The sequence below is a fragment of the Lynx rufus genome, unplaced genomic scaffold, assembly GCF_022079265.1.
Source record: "Lynx rufus isolate CCGP_SWC_20201006 ecotype Redwood Valley unplaced genomic scaffold, mLynRuf1.p SCAF_8, whole genome shotgun sequence".
In the NCBI taxonomy this organism is placed as follows: domain Eukaryota; kingdom Metazoa; phylum Chordata; class Mammalia; order Carnivora; family Felidae; genus Lynx; species Lynx rufus.
Window position 1 is genome coordinate 79,894,822 of NW_025814896.1, and position 17,712 is coordinate 79,912,533.

Here is a 17,712-nt window from a genome sequence, read left to right on the forward strand (position 1 = left end):
GCAAAAGAAACAAAACCACAATTAAACTATTGGGACTACACCAAAATAAAAGAACTTTGCATAGCAAAGGAAACCATCAACAAAACAAGGCAACCTATTGAATGGGAGAAGATATTTGCCAATGATCTATCCAATAAGGGGTTAACATCAAAAATACATAAAAGCCTGCAACTCAATATCAAAAAAATCCCCCGTATAATCTGATTTAAAATGGGCAGAGGACTTGAATAGTTATTTTTCCAAAGAAGACATACAGATGGCAAACAAACACATGAAAAGATACTCAACATCACTAATCATTAGGAAAATGCAAACCAAAACCACAATGAGAGATCATCTTACATCTGTCACAATGGTAGAATCAAAAACACAAGAAATAATAATCCACAGCAAGGATATGGAAAAAAAAGAACCCTCTTGCATGGTTGGTAGGAATGTTAACTGGTGCAGCCACTGTGGAAAAAAGTATGTGCAGGTTCCTCAGAAACTTACATATAGGAATACCGTATGATCCAGTAATTCTACTACCGCGGATTTACTCAAATGGAAACACAAATTCACAAGATCTATGCACCCCTGTGTTTACTGCAGCAATTAATTCCAATACGCAAGATACGGAAGCAACCTAAGTGCTCATCGACAGATGAATGGACGAAGATGTGGGGTTAAATACACACACACACAAAGGATTATTACTCAGCCACAAAAAACAATGAGTTCTTGAAGGTATAATGCTACGTGAACTAAGTCAGAAAAGGACAAAATACCACATGATTTAATTTATATGCAGAACCTAAGGAGCAAAATAAACCAACAAAACAAAGCAGAAACATACCCATATATAAAGAGAAAACTAGTGCTACCTAGAGGACAGATGGTTACACAGAAGCAAAAGGGGTAAAGGGATGAAGGGGTGGCTCAGCTGGTTAAACGTCTGACTTCAGCTCAGGTCATGATCTTGCGGATCGCGAGTTTAAGCCCCGAGTCAGGCTCTATGTTGACAGCTAAGAGCCTGGAGTTGCTTCAGATTCTGTGTCTCCCTCTCTCTCTGCCCCTCCTCTGCTCATGCTCTCTCTCAAAAATGAAGAATAAAACACTAAAGGAGGGGGAGGCTGAAGGGGACAGGGATGTACAGGTTTCCAGTATGGAAGGAATAAATCATAGGGATGAAAGGTACAGCATAGAAAATATAGTCAATGATATTATAACAGCATTGTATGGTGACAAATGGAAGCTACACTTACGGTGAGCATGGCATTACATTGTACACCTGAAACTGTGTGTCAATTTTACTTCAATAAAAAAATTTTAATTGAAACAAAAATTCTCTGGGGCGCCTGGGTGGCTCAGTCAGTTAGGCATCCAGCTGTTGATTTTGGTTCAGGTCATGATCTCATGGTTGTTGAGACTGAGCCCCGTGTCAGTCTCTGTGGGTTCTGCACTGACAGCACGGAGCCTGCTTGGGGAATTCTCTCTCTACCCCTCCATAGCTCAGGCTCGCTCGCTCGCTCTCTCTCTCTCTCTCTCTCTCTCTCTCTCAAAACAAACAAACATAAACAAAAAAAACTAGTTTGGAAAAATGTAAGTTATTTTGGCTTGCTGTCTGTGCAAATGTTTTCTTCCTTTAAAATACTGCCATTTACATGAAGGAGCGGTTTAAAGGGCTCAGCCTGATCATCATCCCCTTCTTTTACAGTGAGAGTAGCACTCATTATATATACCTTATTTAACTTTTCTATTATCTTCCCAACTACTGCATGTTGGTATAGGGATACACTTACATAGACTTAATACCAACTAATGCTTTGTACTAAGCAGAAACACAATATATGTACTAGGTAAATAAATATATATGCTAAGGAAGATGGACAAGGAATAGCTACCAAGTGGAGACAACAGCTTTAAAAAACATGACAGTTGTAGATAAAAAGAATATACATTATTTTGGGGGTTACACAAACTTATTCCCAATACTTAAGTTACTTAAAGATGAAATAAAAGTAACACTCAGAAAACTTAGTGTACTTTGGGGGATAAGAAAGCTTAAGATTGGAGAACCCTACCAGGATTGACAACGTTTAAATTAATTAGAAAATTCAGAGAGTACTGAATTTCCCCCCCAATGTTTTACTTTAAAAACACGATCACACTAAATGCATCATGCAAAGTTGTTGTTGCCTATTTAAATCTGGAATTCACATTCTCTGGGAGGCACATTACATGCTCTTCCAACAAGCCTATGAAAGATCCTAGAAGTTATACCACTTTTTCCTCCATGTAATGACCTCACTGACAATGGCAACCATCATGTGAGTGGTTTTTATAAAGTTTAGATCCCACTTAATCGTTATCATTAGTCTTTAAGAGAAATACCAGGGGAAAGGGGATTCTGATAAATCTTTATTTTTTTATTTTAGAGAGCACACATGCAAGGGGGGGCAGAGGGAGAGGTTTTTTATTTTATTTATTCAATTAGAGAGTGAGCACGAGTGGGGAGGGGTAGAGAGAGGGGGAGAGAATCCCAAGCAGGCTCGGCACTGTCAGTGCAGACCCCAACATGGGGCTCCAACTCATGAACCGTCAGATCACAATCTGAGCCAAAATCAAGAGTCAGATGCTTAACTGACTGAGCCACCCAGTAACCTTGGGAGAGAGAATCTTTTTTTTTTTTTTTTGGGAGAGAGAATCTTAAGCAGGCTCCATGCTCAATGCAGAGCCCAACTCCGGGGTCCATCCCATGATTCTGGGATCATGTCTTGAGCCAAAATTGTCAAATGCTCAACTGACTAAGCCAACCATGTGCCCCTGATAAATTGTTTTATAGATAACAGCTGACCTTTGAACAACACAGGCTTGAAGTGGATGGGTCCATTCATATGTGCATTTAAAAAATTATATACAGTATAATACTGTAAATATATATTCACTTCAATTTTCTTAATAATATTCTTTTGTCTAGAAATGTTACAGGCAGAATAATCACCATGTCTCTCTCCAGTTTTTTCAAACATGACAGGTTTTCAAAAGTAAACAGTTTTACACACCCTGGAGTATGTGCACATTTGACACACATAAACATGAGAAGCACTGGGACTTTATGATAAAAACCAAAACTTACTACTACTCTCATTCATGCAGAAGGCTAAAAATGTCAAATCCTCAGGGAACCCTTTAGCCTCCAATTTTTTCATGGAGAAATTTTTTCATGGAGAACCATGATCAGCTAGTATCATTATAAATTGTTTCATTTCAAAGTCAGAAAAATGTCGAAGAATCATCTAGTGCAATCCTTATGTGGTAAGAGGCAGAGGACTATGTGTTTAGAAACAAAAGAGGGACTTAACAGCAGCAAAGGAACGAGAAGTGCTCCGAAGATCCCTAAAGGGCAGTGACGAGATATGAAGGATCTATTTGGTCCAAACAAACTGGACTTACTAACTTCTGAGAAGGTCACACAACATGATCTAAAATAGTTTCTACCCCAAATAAAATATTTAAAGAAATAGGAACCTTTTTTTGAAGGCAGTATTTCCCCCTGTACTCTCATTCTTACTCTATGGCTTATGGTACATTAAGGATACTGCCATTAAAAACTGTCTTATTCACCTATAAAAAACATGCCAGAAAGATGTCAGTTTTCTAGAGAAAGACCAGCTGAGTAAATCCAGGTCATTACTCCACCATAAAAAAGACATGAAAAAGCAAGTGAAAAAAGACATATTAAAGATCAACAGTCCAAGACAGGAGACTGGTTTTAATAGAAAAAACTGCCACCAGTAGTAGCATACTCCCCATTATAAAGTTCAGGCTTGTACTTATATATTTTTCAGAGGTTAACAAGGGATATAAAGTAGGTGACAGAGGCAGTATATGAAAACTGGAAGTAACTACATCAATATACTCCAAGAGATTAAGCTTGCCCCAAGTTTCTTAAACAGGACTGTTACTGAGACAGTACAAAGGCAAAAGTTAAATATGAATAGCAAGCATCATCACATCCTAATTTTCTTTTCTTTCCTTAAGTTAGAAGTCCATATCTTCTAGCGCTCGCCCAGAATTTCCAAAGGTAAAGCCTTGTGACTTTTAAAATTTCGTTTTTCCTTTGCTTTGTTAAATTGACGTATTATTTCAGGTACTACAGTACTTATCACTTGTCAGTTACCATTTGGCAAACTTAAACCCATGTGTAAGAACACACATTCAAATTTCACTCACTTCAAACATGGTCCCAATTAACTAGAAGTTGATATATACTTTTTATCACGGTACTTATTGTAAACAGTTCAACCGCTTTGGCCTCCTCTTTCCCCCAAAAGGTAAACTAATTCCTCCCCCTGCTTTGCTACATGAAGAAAGCCATAATCTCCATTAAAGCATAATAAACTACTAAAGATTTAACAATCCCCCATCTGATATTCAACTATAATACAAATGCCAAAAATAATAAAATTCTGGATTTACAATTCTTCAAAGCATTTTCCTACCTTCACACTGGTTCCTCGGAAGAATCTTCCATCTTGTTTTTATCACATTTTCCAAAATTTGTAGTCCATAATACTGAAAATTGGAGAATAGAACCATGTGAACATATTGCTATAAGACTGGCAATTTTCAGGATTCACAAATGGACAGACATTCACACATTTACATCTAAAGTTTCAAAAACATTATGCTACCAAGTTTAATTACATATATTAAACAAGGATCTATTCACCCATATACTGAGTTTTCATGCATTTTCCTCATTTTGTTTACTACTCTATTTAATGTCCTGCTGTTTATACATGCTCACACCAGGAGGAAGAACCAAATAAAAAGCCCTTTAGCAGCCAAATGGGCTTATCTGTAGAAGGAAAAGTAGCAGCCAGATATGAATTCACAGCATAAATGACTGCTCACAGGCTCACGTACTTTAACACGACCAGGCTCCTAAGAATTTAGCAGCTTGGATGCTCTCAAGCTCCCTACCATCCTCTAGGAGTTGTAAGCTCTTGGCCAAGTATTAAAGTATTGTCACAGATACTTTCTATAGAAAGTGTTTACAAACATCACTGGTGTGTTACTTAAGGAGCAGCAAGACAGCCCAAGGGTTTAATTTTCAATTTTAATCCCACCCTTACAGTTGCTATTTCTACTAATTTAAAGATAAACTTTTGTGCACAGTCAAAAATAATACACAAACGCATGTTGCAATCTGTATTTATCTTTCAGGTATTCCTTCCTAAATATAAAAGTCATTACTAAAAATATAAGTACGTTAATAAATACAGATACCACTTTCAAGCCATTTTGTCCCTCCTGCTCATTACTCACTCTAAATAGTCAACAATGTTCACAACAATTTATAATGCTATACAAGTTACTACACAAAATTATTACCATGACCAATTAGTGTGGATAGACAGGAGGAAGAAAAGGGACAAAACTGTTGTGGTACATCTCAACTGGTTGAATTAGGGAAGAATTAGTTATAATACCTGAAAGATAAACTCATTCATATATAGACATATAACCTCAGATTGCAAGTTTTGGCTGAGAATAAGAGTTCATCTTTAAAATGGTTAGTCATCACACAATAAAATAGGAGCATTAGTATTTCAACCAAAGGGATCATGTGAATGCTAATTTTATCCAAAGCACAATATAGACTGTCCCAAACTACATTGTGCTCAAATAGTAAACGTTTTTGCTGTTTTCTTTCATTTTAACATTTCATACTTTTCAAGAAAATTTTGCCATTTCAACTAAAATCCTACATTTGCAGAACATTCCTTAAAAAGACTTCCAAAATAAAAAAGCCAAAGCAAAATTCTGAAATTACAAATTTGATACCATTAAAGGGTTTCATAATCAGCAGTAAATAGGGAAACTTTCTATCCTGTTCATTTATAATTCCTTTATAGGTCTAGACCTCAGAAAAATAGGCAAAAAAAGGTGATATTCTGATTGAAATTTTAAATTAACTTTTAAGAACATACTACCCTAAAAACTTTAATTTTCTAGATACAAAATCAAACTGTCAACGTTTTGCTAAGTCAAAACAATGCACTTCTTACTACATGGAATATTATTAATTCTCAAGCAATTAAAAAGATCTTTAAAAAACTAAAAATCCACCATAAATATACCAGGAAGAAGCAAAATCTCTTAACTTCGCCCTATTTAGCCCATATTTTCCAGCTTACACTTTTTAATTGAAGGCTATTACCCTGCTTCCTTTATGTTTGATACTTTGTTACCTAAGTTACCTATTTACTAACCTCTAAGTCCTTTCCCCAACTGTAAAAAGGTAGCATAAGCTTGCGGAGGATACAATTCATATTTTCCTCATTCTGCCCTCCTGGCCGAAGCAGTTAAGCCCAATAAAAGCTTTCACAAGTCAAAGGGATACAAAGATCATCATAATATCCCAAAACCGAACCTCTCCTAGACCTTAAGACTCTACATATGAAGAGAACCCACATTTTTTTGAAATAAGAGTATTTTGATTAAAAATCTTAAGTGTTAGCCAAATCTGGGGGCCAATAGTAAAAGACTACTTTGGAGATACTGATAAATAATCCAAACATCATTCAAAAGAATTATTTACGTATCTGCGTCACATCTCAGGACCTGAGAAATCCACTGCTGAGTTATGAAGATGAGGGACAGATAACAGCAAAGACTAAATGAAAAAATAAATGCATGAAATGATCCCTATGGTAGAAATTTCTACTGAGCCCTTAGAAATACTTATTTTATGCATTGAATTCCCCTTTCCCCTCCCACCGCCCATGAAACAAAAACAATTGATGAACAGAATTCAGTTAAAGGGAATCAAAAGGGTAGACCTTGTGGAGGCCTGCCGTCAAAGCCTAGCTGTGTCAGTTGCACAGGAAGACACCCCTTTTCTTCCTATTACAAGCAATCAACATAATGGAACATTATGATTAATATCAGGTAGTGTTAACATCTTTAAAGAAAAAAAAATGATTGCATAAAAGCCAAATGTCATAGTGCATAAATTTAGCACCAAATCATTTGTAATTTATGTAAATTGAAGAATTCTTTACCTGTTGCTTTCTTTCTGTTCCTCTAATCATCTCATTTTTCACAAGACAAATTTGAGTTTTTAAAAATACTGTTGATAAATCAACTTAAACATTAGTAATGTCTGTCAGTATAAAAAGCAAAATTTACCAGGCAAGCAAACAGGCAAACACTATTATGTTACTTAAGGTTAGCACTTTGAGGAAGTTCTGGACTGTATTTTTGCTCTAAAATTTACAAGATGTCAAAACTAATCAATATTTTAAAACTGTTAATTAATACAGTCTGATTTCAGAAACAGATGTGAAAATGGCTATTTTCTGTTTTAACACAATGTATACCAAGTGGAAATCTTGTGTGTATTAAACAGAATGCCATGCATGGTATTTTATTACTTCAAGGCAGTTTAAAGAGAAGTGTGAATCATCAAGCCTAAAACAGTCAAAACACATTTTGATCAACCCTTCTGTTCAAACTAGGAAAAAAGGACCCAAATTATAACATTTTTCAATTGCAAATAAAAACTGAGTGCTGTCCCATTAAGAGCATTGCTACCATGGAGCAGGGTTTTATTGCTGCCCACACAACTTCGTGTTGGAGGTGCCTAACCTGTATTATATTGATTACTTGCCCAAAATTCCTCTGATGTTATGTTTCATATCTGAATAACATCCAGAATTTATGCTACTTAGATCTGTATACATATTCTAAAAACAAAAACAAAAAACAACCAAAAAAAAGCCACCTTGCATTCTAGTCCCAATTACAAAACTTCATTCATAATTCTTAGGACTATTTGCAAGAATTAATTCTATGTTTAAGACTAAATTTTGAAATAAGTTAACAATATTAAATGTTTGAGATAACAAACACTAATACTAAAAATGAGATACCTTCCTCAAAGTTTATGACTGGAAGAAAAGAAGAAATAATGGATTTTAAAACCACCACTTGCTTACTTTCGTGTTCATATTCTGTGAAAATTCCAAAATTGTGTCGACTCTTGTCCATGCATCAGGATGCTCCTTTAAATGTGTCAGTACTTCTTGAGCCATTCTTTGCTAAAATATTACATGAAAATAATTTTAAGCTCACTTGTTCTTTTTAATCATTCATTAAAATGGTACCGAGCAAGGCACAAATCCCAATGGGACAGTGATTCTATTAACTTTCTGAAACACAAGAAATTAATGAGTCCATATACAAATAAATATGTCCATTATCACTCTTAAAATCCGATTTCTTTTTTTAAAATTAATTCATTTATTTTGAGAGGGGATGGGGGAAGGGAGAGGGAGAATCCCAAGCAGGCTCAGCGCTGTCAGCACAGAGCCTGATGTGGGGCTTGAACTCACAAAGCAAACCATGAGATCATGACCTGAGCAGAACTGAACCACCTAGTCATCCCAAATTTCAGTTTAAAATGGGAATATTCACCCCTTTGAAACAATAGGTTTTTTTTTTTTGCCATCTACTTTATTTGGTATCCTCAAAACGGATCTTAAGTTCAACCAATGCTAACAAAGACTAATGTAAATGAGTTCTCAGCATTTACAATCAACCAAAAGCAACATATAAAAATTCAGATACTTAGATAAATTATGTAATGGTACACTCTGCCTTACAAGTTACCAAGATACCTCTAACAAACTTTACTATAAAAATAGATCTCATAGGAAGACTGAAAAAAACTAGGTCTAAGTAAGGCCACAAACCTCAAATACCTGTAGATATATATAAAACATGAAGATCCTTAAACCCTTTTTAAAAAGTCTAAGTTTATGGTAAATACATCTGTTTTACACTCTCTCAAATTCCTCTAAATGTCATATTAAATCCGATCTTATTTCAAAAACTTCGTTTCATTATCTTTAAAATACAAACCCAGAAATAGTAAAAACCTAGTATATAGCCATGATCTAGAATAAATACTGACATTTTGTTTTACTTGTATCTGTTTTTCTTTTAAACGTAGAAGATCTAAAACTTTTGGCAATCACCTTTATACCTTTCTCCAATGCCATTTCCTTCCTTTGTTCCTTCTGTAGAGGTAATCACTTTCATGAATTTGGTGTCTTTTTCTGTCCATGTCTTCACAGCATGTGTATAAATTTCATAAACAATACAGTTGTGTGGTCACTAAATTTTACATGAATAACATACTATAAAAATCCTACAATTTGCTCTTTTCATTTGACACTTTCCTTCAGCTTTATTGCAAGGTATGACTGACAATGGAGTTTGAGATCTCACCATATTGATACTATGTATCTTCATTTTAATCATTATAGTTTTTCATGGAGATGAACACATTTTACCAAAGGCTGTTAATTCTGATTTTTTTTTCAAGAGCTTAATCTTTTGACCTTTAAAGGCAGTTTTGTAGCTCAACTGGATCCTCCCTAATTACCTTTTACCTGTTTCTAACACATGAAATCAAAAAGTTTGATGGCTTTAGAATGCCAATTACCTTTCTGTCAGATTGATTCAACTTGGTTAAGAGTTTATAAGCAAGCATCAAAAAGGGGAAAAGAAGCCTTCCAATTGGAACCTTCTCTGACCGACACCTCATAATCTTCTTTAACTTAGCTTTTATTCAAACTTACAGAAGAAAAAAAATCATGCTCCTTATTTTGGCTTTAATGTTAAGCATTATTTTCCTTAGGTAGCAAATACGGTGATTTTCCCTACCTACCACCCAATCAGCAATAGACACTGCTTACTGTTTAGAAGAACTGAGAAATATACACCCAACTATGTTAAGTAGTGGTTTTGCACCTTGACACCACCACCAGAACCACCATGTAACCTGGAAGGAAAACCAGTTGCCTGGGTTCCAACCTAAAAATATACATAGGGTTAAAGCCAGAGTATAAATTCTTATTATGTAAGTATTTTGGATCTGACTTCATTAAGGGACTAATAGTTTTATGGAGTTATAATTATGCTATATGATGAAAAAAAGCTAAAAGAATAGTGAACTGAGTTATCTAGGGCCAAAGCACACTTTAGAAATGTTTTGATTCTCTCCCTGAGAGCATCTAACTAGATCTATTCATTTCTAACTAGTTATAGTCTTACACATAAAATAGTAACAAATATCAAGAGAATAAGAATACCAAAGATCCATGCCTAATAATATTTTGTTAAGACACTGTCAGAACTTTTGAAGTGATGACCATTGTGCACGTAGTGAATACTCCCTACACTATTAACCATTCATTAAAACTCTGCATAAATCATGTCCCTTCCTTTTAGCGGTCATTTTACTCTCTGAAGTTATTTCTAGTATTTCCATCTTAGGGTCTTAATTTTGCCCCAACCACACTATCCTTCTATAATATTTTTTTATTAAGTTAAAACTCCAAAAGGAGCTAAAAAAGAAAAAGGCAACTAAAGGAAGAGAAAATTTGTTATCTCCCTGTGTTACTTACTGAATGGTGAAAGTATTTTAGTTGCTAAGCAATAGACTGAGTTCAAGTCACCTCACACAATACTGGAGAAAACACCCAACTCTTCTATATATCTTTTTCCCCCCTGGCTGCCTAACTTGGTTAAAAATAGAAAAATACTTTTATGTAGTCCTTTAGTTGCCATTTTTTAGTACATTATTTTGAAACTGGAAAAAATTAAGAAACCTTACTGTATTTTAAAACAATGAGTTTAGGGGTGCCTGGGTGGCTCAGTCGGTTGAGTGTCCGACTTCAGCTCAGGTCATGATCTCACAGTCTGTGAGTTTGAGCCCTGCGTCGGGCTCTGTGCTGACAGCTCAGAGCCTGGAGCCTACTTCAGATTCTGCGTCTCCCTCTCTCCCTCTGCCCCTCCCCTGCTCATGCTGTCTCAAAAATAAAAACGTTAAAAAAAAAAAATTAAAAAAACAAAACAAAACAAAAACACAATGAGTTTACATCACATATGGTAAATCTTCATTATACTTCCCAAAGTACCTTTTAAATAGAATGCCTTGTAAGTATCAGGTACTATAACAGGTGGTTTTACAAACCCCACCATCTTTGTCTTCAGTAAGTTGGTAACCTTGTGGCTGAGACTCTAGAGTAGTGACTAGAAACCTTACTGGACTAAAATCAAGATTCTATCACTAAAAACATGTTTTCCACAACAGCTTTATGCTTCTTTTTATTCAAAATAAGACCCTCAAAAGGTGGCACATGTAAAATACACTGAACTAGAATTTAAAAAACATGACTTTCAGAAAAAAGTTCTCAGCTGACTTTAAGCTCTCAGCCTCCATTTCCTTATCTACAATATAACAGTTTGCAATTATCTTTACACAACCTATTCATCTTATGATATAACTAAACATAAAATTCTTATTTTGGGGAAAGTTTATTTTGCCTTGATAAATAGAAAATTTAAGGGTGCCTGGGTGGCTCAGTTGGTGTCCAGTTGGCTCAGAAGTGTCCAACTCTCGATTTCAGCTCAGGTTGAGATCTCATGGTTTATTTGAGCCCCAAGTCGGGCTCTGTGTTGATAGCCGGGTTGGGATTCTCAGTCTCCCTCTCTCTATCCCTGTCCTACTCTCTCTCTCAAAAAAAAAAAAAAAAAAAAAAAAAAAGAACAAAATTAGAAAATATGAAAACTTTTCTAAGCCTACATTTTACTCAAAAGTCAAATTTAAAACAAATCATTAACTCTCAATACTGTGAAACGTTACTAAAAGTGGCATCACCTCTGATAAGTATTTATCTTTACTTTTTTAGTAATCTCTACACCCAGCATGGGGCTTGAACTCAACAGAACCAGCCAGGTATCCCAGTACCAATATGTTCTTCATGATTAAAAAAAAAAAAAAAAAAAAAAAAAATTACTGCTACTTCTTAGTTTTAAGCCTAGAAAAACACCGGTCTCTTTGTTTATCCATCATAGTTTTAGATGTTGTGAGCCAAGTTAAAAAACAACAAAGATTTAAACAGCAGTAGCAGCTGAGCAACGTGACAAAATTAAATGCCCATTTTCCTAAAGGCGACAAGACTTGTGCTTCGAATACATTCAAAGTTGAGCCCAACCTTACTTCCATACTTTCTTCCAAAAGCAGCTGCTTTCCATACGTGCATGTTAGAATGAAATGAAGCTTAAAGCTCCACAGTGAATGCACAGCACAAAGAAACAACTACATGGTAAGGATGGAATAACTTTTTCAGGAAGACTTTTGGAGACAAGAATGCTGACCAAAAGCCCCTAGGAGTTATAAAACTGGACCAACAAGCTTATCACAAAGTCTGCAGAATAGTTTTTACTGCTCATACAACTTTCATGGCCCCCTTTTTAAATTTTCTCTTTATTATATACAGCGAAACCACAAATGTTAGATTTCAAAAAGAAATGGAAATACTTATGCATAGGCTGGTACTTATACATCCTGTTTTTCATACTGTCCATAAAAGAAAGAATTTCTACCTTTCAGGTTTCTAAAGTTATGATAGTACTCAGGGTTTAACTACACAAATATAAACTAATCTCTTGAACATAAGTAACTTCAAAAGTACTAGACATTATCTACTAGAAACTTAACGTTTTGGCAACAAAATTGTACTAATATTTGTTACATCACCTTAAAAGACTTAAATCCAACAACAGAAAACTTTACTGATTTAAAATTCTTTGTGATTAATTCCAGTGAAGATTCAAGATTGCCTAATTTCTTGTAATGTAAAACAATTAAAACATTTATGAACATTCCTCTCTCGTTTTTCTTTCAACTGGGTGTTTTTAACAAAAAAAAAAACCCCAAACCTTCAACTGTTCAAAACATGGATATGTAAGATAACTACCTACATTAACAGTACCACTTTTACAAGTCTTAAATTCAAATAACTTAAGATGCTCTGTATTGCTGGGAATTTTAAAACAAGTTTTACCTGTGAAGTACTTCTGTAATTTACATATTTCAAAAATACAAGAATCCTTACTCCAAATATATTACACACATAAAATATGTACAGCCTTTATATCTACAAAGCATTTAGTAAATATTTTAAATGGGGGTCTTTCATTAAATGGCGGTAAAGGTTTCTGAAAGATAGAACGAGTATAATATTCCAAAATATCTCACTCTAACCATGTCAAAATATACTGCAATTTCTCCAGATCACTTCTCATTGGTTGATATATACTTCCAAGTTAATACAAACTATGGAACACTTTTTAAAAAGGTAATAATTTAAAATCTAATTCTAAATGAACAACTTCATTACACTACAAGAATGTTATAAAGTTTTGATCAGCTACTTTACCTGGGCTCCTTCTCCATGGTATAAGCAATTCACCACATTGTCTAGAAGGTTGATATCCAGTTTTTGGCTGAAATCGAGCAGCTGACGAGCTGCATGGTCTGCTAACATTGTCATAATTGCTGGCATAGATTACTGTAAATAAAGAAAAAAATTTAAGATGCCTATGAAGTTTTGATATTACCAGTCAAGAACTTTCTATTCATATTATTTTACTTCAACCATGTTCTTGCAAATATTTTAACAAGTATTTTAAGCAAATAAGTGGTGAAGATACTCTAACTGCTTTAGTTATTAAGATCTATTTTAAGACCACAGAAAACTCTTACTGTTCTACTCATATTTAAAAAAAAGTCACCCCTGGGGGTGTCTGGTAGCTTAGTGGGTTAAGCATCTGACTCTTGATCTCCGCTTAGGTCCTGATCTCAGTTTGTGAGATTGAGCCCGATGGAGCTCTACATTATCCGTGCAGAGCCTGCCTCTGATTCTCTCTCCCTCTCTGACCTTCCCTTGCTCATGCATGTGCGCACTCTCAAAATAAACCTTAACTATAAAAATAAAGAATTACTCCTAACCTATTTATTTTTTAAATCTTTTTTATTGAGACAGTGGGAGTGGGGGAGGGGCAAAGAGAGGGGGACAGAGGATCCAAAGCTGGCTCTGCGCTGACAGCAGCAAGCCCAATGTGGGGCTGGAACTAACAAAGTGAGATCATGACCCAAGCCGAAGTTGGATGCTCAACTGACCAAACCACCTAGACCCCACCCCCAATCTATTTTTAAATGAAACTATTAGGAATTTATGGCCCTAAAAATCGATACAGTTCGAAGTCTTAATCTCAAATTTTTAGGTACAGATGAAGTTTAAGTGGATTTCCCCTTTCCTAACTAAGTAGGGTCTTTTAATTTGGTAAAACTCCTTTCCCTGCATTTCATGTTACCTTAATTTTTAAGATATGCTGGGAAGAACAACAGGAAGATGCTAAAAGTTAAACATTGTATACGAGTTTTCCTACAGTATATACCAATAATTAGCAAGAACCACAAGTCAATCAAATATGGTACCCTTATACTCAACAGAACTTAAAATTTTTATACTCAGTCTACTTATACTTTTATACTCAGTATACTTATACTTAAAATTTTTATATATATTTTGTTTCTTTCAATCCTCAATGATTTTGGAGATTAAAATTACAAGTGTACAAATTCCTTGAACATATGTATGTCTAAAAAATACTTTATGATATGTCAGAAGAATTTTTTTCTTAACTTCCAGGTATTCGTTGGCAAGGTGAAAAGCTATAAAAGCCTGCCAACTATTTGCCAAATAAATACAAATTCTATGATAACAGAAAAATGAGCTTCTTCACCTCACATAATATACTGGCTAAAACCTACCAGTTCATATGCAACGTTATCTTTTTAAGAGGATTCTAATCAAGATGCTGGCACACATTCACATTTTTATTGCCCAGCATTATAAAGATCTTTCCTTTGCTTTTTCTTCAAAGCCAGTGCTACTCAAGGTCTGACTGACTAAATCAGTACTCCTTAACCTTTTTGGGCCAAGATGCATTACAATCAGAAGAACATGATGGTGCCTGCCAAATTTTAAAAACTCACAATATTGTATACAATTACAGAAAATGCAGGACATCTTGAAAGCCATGCATGAAACCTCAGGTTAAGAACCCCTGGTTTACTGTAGTTAGACCTAAAAAGGTCAGATGGTCGCCTCCACTTCTCCCCCTCTTAAAAACCTTCCAGGATAAGGAAATGGGTGGGTGGCTTGATTATGTTTGTACAAAGTAGGTTGGTAGAAAAGAGACATTATTTCTTGGCTACTTGATAGCAATTTAAAAATGTTTGTAACAATGGCAGCAATTTCAATTTTAACTCAAATGTTTTACTTGATGATAATGCCAGTTACAAAAAAACCCAGAAGTGTAAAAAATGAGTCAGTTAAGTTACAGATGACGTAAAAATGAAGAGTTCAAGGATTTTTATTCCTCTGACGCCTTTCAGCCCATTACTGACAGCAAAAACTCATAAGATTTCAAAAATTTTTATAACATTTATTTAAGGTTTTCAATACAAACAGAATACCTGACACACATTAATGAAAATCTTTGCTCTAAATACTAAAATACTAACATCAAAGCAAAAATATATATATTCCACCAACAAACGTAAATTCCCTCGCTTCAAGTACAGTAAGATCAGAACAGTCTAAAAATTGAGGCTGAAAAACAATGCCCCCACAAAGCACCAAGATGTACAGAACAAAAGTTTTCAATTTTTGGTTAAAAACTGAACGAACTTTTCTAAGTAGTCCTATCATAATTTAATAACCCAAACAAAAAGAACAATTTGACTGTAAAAAGTTTCACTTTCAAGTACACTGTCCTTACAGAGTTCTTCTGGATAAATTCTTGTGAAAAATCAGGGTTAGAACAGAAGCTTGTGTTAAATACAGTAGTTTGCCATCCTTAAAACTACCGACTATCTTCGAAATGACCTACCTATTCTTGAACTGTACAGAAATGGCGGCTTTCTGGTCAATGCCAAGCACATTTTTAGTCCCCCAAATCAAACAGCTTCCAAAACATTCTTTCCACTAACAGCAGTGTCCCACACGCTTACGATACACAATCAGCCCGATAGCAAACAGCCATCGCTGGAGAGGTGAAACCACAAACGCTTTCTTTTCTCCTTGGGACACTCAATCCTAAAATCCACTCACTGGATAGCATATACAAGGGATTATCCAGCAATGTGACTCTACAAGTGACTACCAAAATACCTTCAGTGCCACTTCAAACTGAAAAAGCAAGCAGCTACACACTGCCAGCTCCCATCCAAACTATAACCGTTGCTTTATGATTACTAAGTAGTAGGTCAAAAAACAAGTCGCTACAAGGAGAGACTGCTACTTAGATGTGTGGGCAATTGCCTGCTTCATTCAGTAGAAACACACCTCACTAAGGCCCGCCCTCCCCTCGCTTCCCACCCGAACCGATTTGCAGCACTTCTAACTATAGCATACCGGAGCACGCACTCACCCCGCCCATACTCGGAGGAGGCATTTAGACCAGGCGCCTGAAGTTCACCGCCCCATTCTCTATGCAGCATGGCCTCTGCGTGATCAGAGGAGGTCCGGGGTGGGCAAATCTTTAAAGCTTCCTCTACTACACCACTTCTTCCCACCCACCCCAAACTCGAAGACCTCGAAATGAAGGAGAATCAGGGCATCATCCACCGTACAAAGCCAGCAGCAAGCGATTCGATCACTTAACACACTAAACACCCCCCCCCCAACAAACTACAGCACGGAATCCCAACTGCAGGGCTCTGAACAATCAACTAACCTCTCCTACTTCTAATCCTACCCTGCAAAAAACCAGAAAGATTTTGAGTTTCCTTGCAGGAGGAGGAGAGACTCAACGGCCCCTCCCTCCCCCGATCCCAAGCTCTCCACCGAGGGGCCACGTGATGCAGGCGGACGTTTCAATGCTGCTGCACTAAATATTTCTGGAAACTTCCACTCCTAATAATTTACAGAGATGTTCCTGAAATCACCCCAACTTCTCCCCAGCCCCCTGGGCTGGGGAAGCCCTTCCACCCCCACGCCGGCTCCACTTCACTATCACACGCTCCTCGCCTTCCTCCACCGCCACCCGCACACGCGAATAACCCAGCAAGCGCTACCCTCCCGCGGCTGCCTCCCCGCCTCCATCCCCCAGCGGCAGAAGCGGCTCCATTCAATCGCAGGCTCTGCTGTGGGCCCGCCGCCGCCTCCCGGGCTCGCCTCCCGCGGCCGCCGCCGCGCCCCACGCCGGCCTCCTCCCGCCCGGCCGCCGCCCGACCCTCGGCCCTGAAGACACAGTCGACTTACCCAGAGATTGAACCAACTGCTTCTTCTTTCCTTGTCGGGGGATTAGGGCGAGGGAAGGTGGGGGGGGGGGGAGAGGGGAGGAAATCAAGGTGGGTTTCACAGTTTTCCCACCTTAAAAAAGGAAATTAAAAAAACGAAGAGGATAAGGGCAAAAAAAAAAAGCTCAACAATATTTACTATTTCAGGGACACCCCCCACGACACACACCCACCCGCCCCCCCCAAAAAAAGAAGGGGAATTAATCCGTGGAATAAATGCTCGCGCCTGGCTGGGGAGTGAGGGAAGGGGGAGGGGAAAGGGGTCAAGTCCCAAAGATTCAGCCCCAGGGGGACCCTCCAGCCACAGGCGGCAGCAGGAGCGGCAGGAGTAGGGGGTATAGAGTCCACAAGGTCGGGGGACGCTCTGCTGCCAGTTGCAGTCCGACTCCCCCCTACCAAAATACAGCTCCCTCTCTCACGCGGCTCCGGCGCTGGGCCCCCCCACCCAGGCTCGCCTAAACTTTCCCCCCTTCTCCTGCTCCTCAGCGACTGGTGGT

The 17,712-nt window shown here is 37.0% G+C and overlaps 1 protein-coding gene across 1 annotated transcript in view; it reads right to left on the reverse strand.

The window, feature by feature from the left end:
- Nucleotides 1–17,353, reverse strand: part of XPO1 (exportin 1) — a 44,857-nt gene extending 27,504 nt beyond the window's left edge. Inside the window, exons 1-4 of the mRNA XM_047068432.1 lie at nt 17,178–17,353; nt 13,284–13,415; nt 7,989–8,090; nt 4,485–4,557 (exon numbers count right to left, since the gene is read on the reverse strand). Coding sequence (XP_046924388.1) covers nt 4,485–4,557; nt 7,989–8,090; nt 13,284–13,409 — 301 coding nt within the window. The 5' untranslated portion in view covers nt 13,410–13,415; nt 17,178–17,353. The remainder of the gene's footprint in view (nt 1–4,484; nt 4,558–7,988; nt 8,091–13,283; nt 13,416–17,177) is intronic.
- Nucleotides 17,354–17,712: the final 359 nt, after the last annotated feature.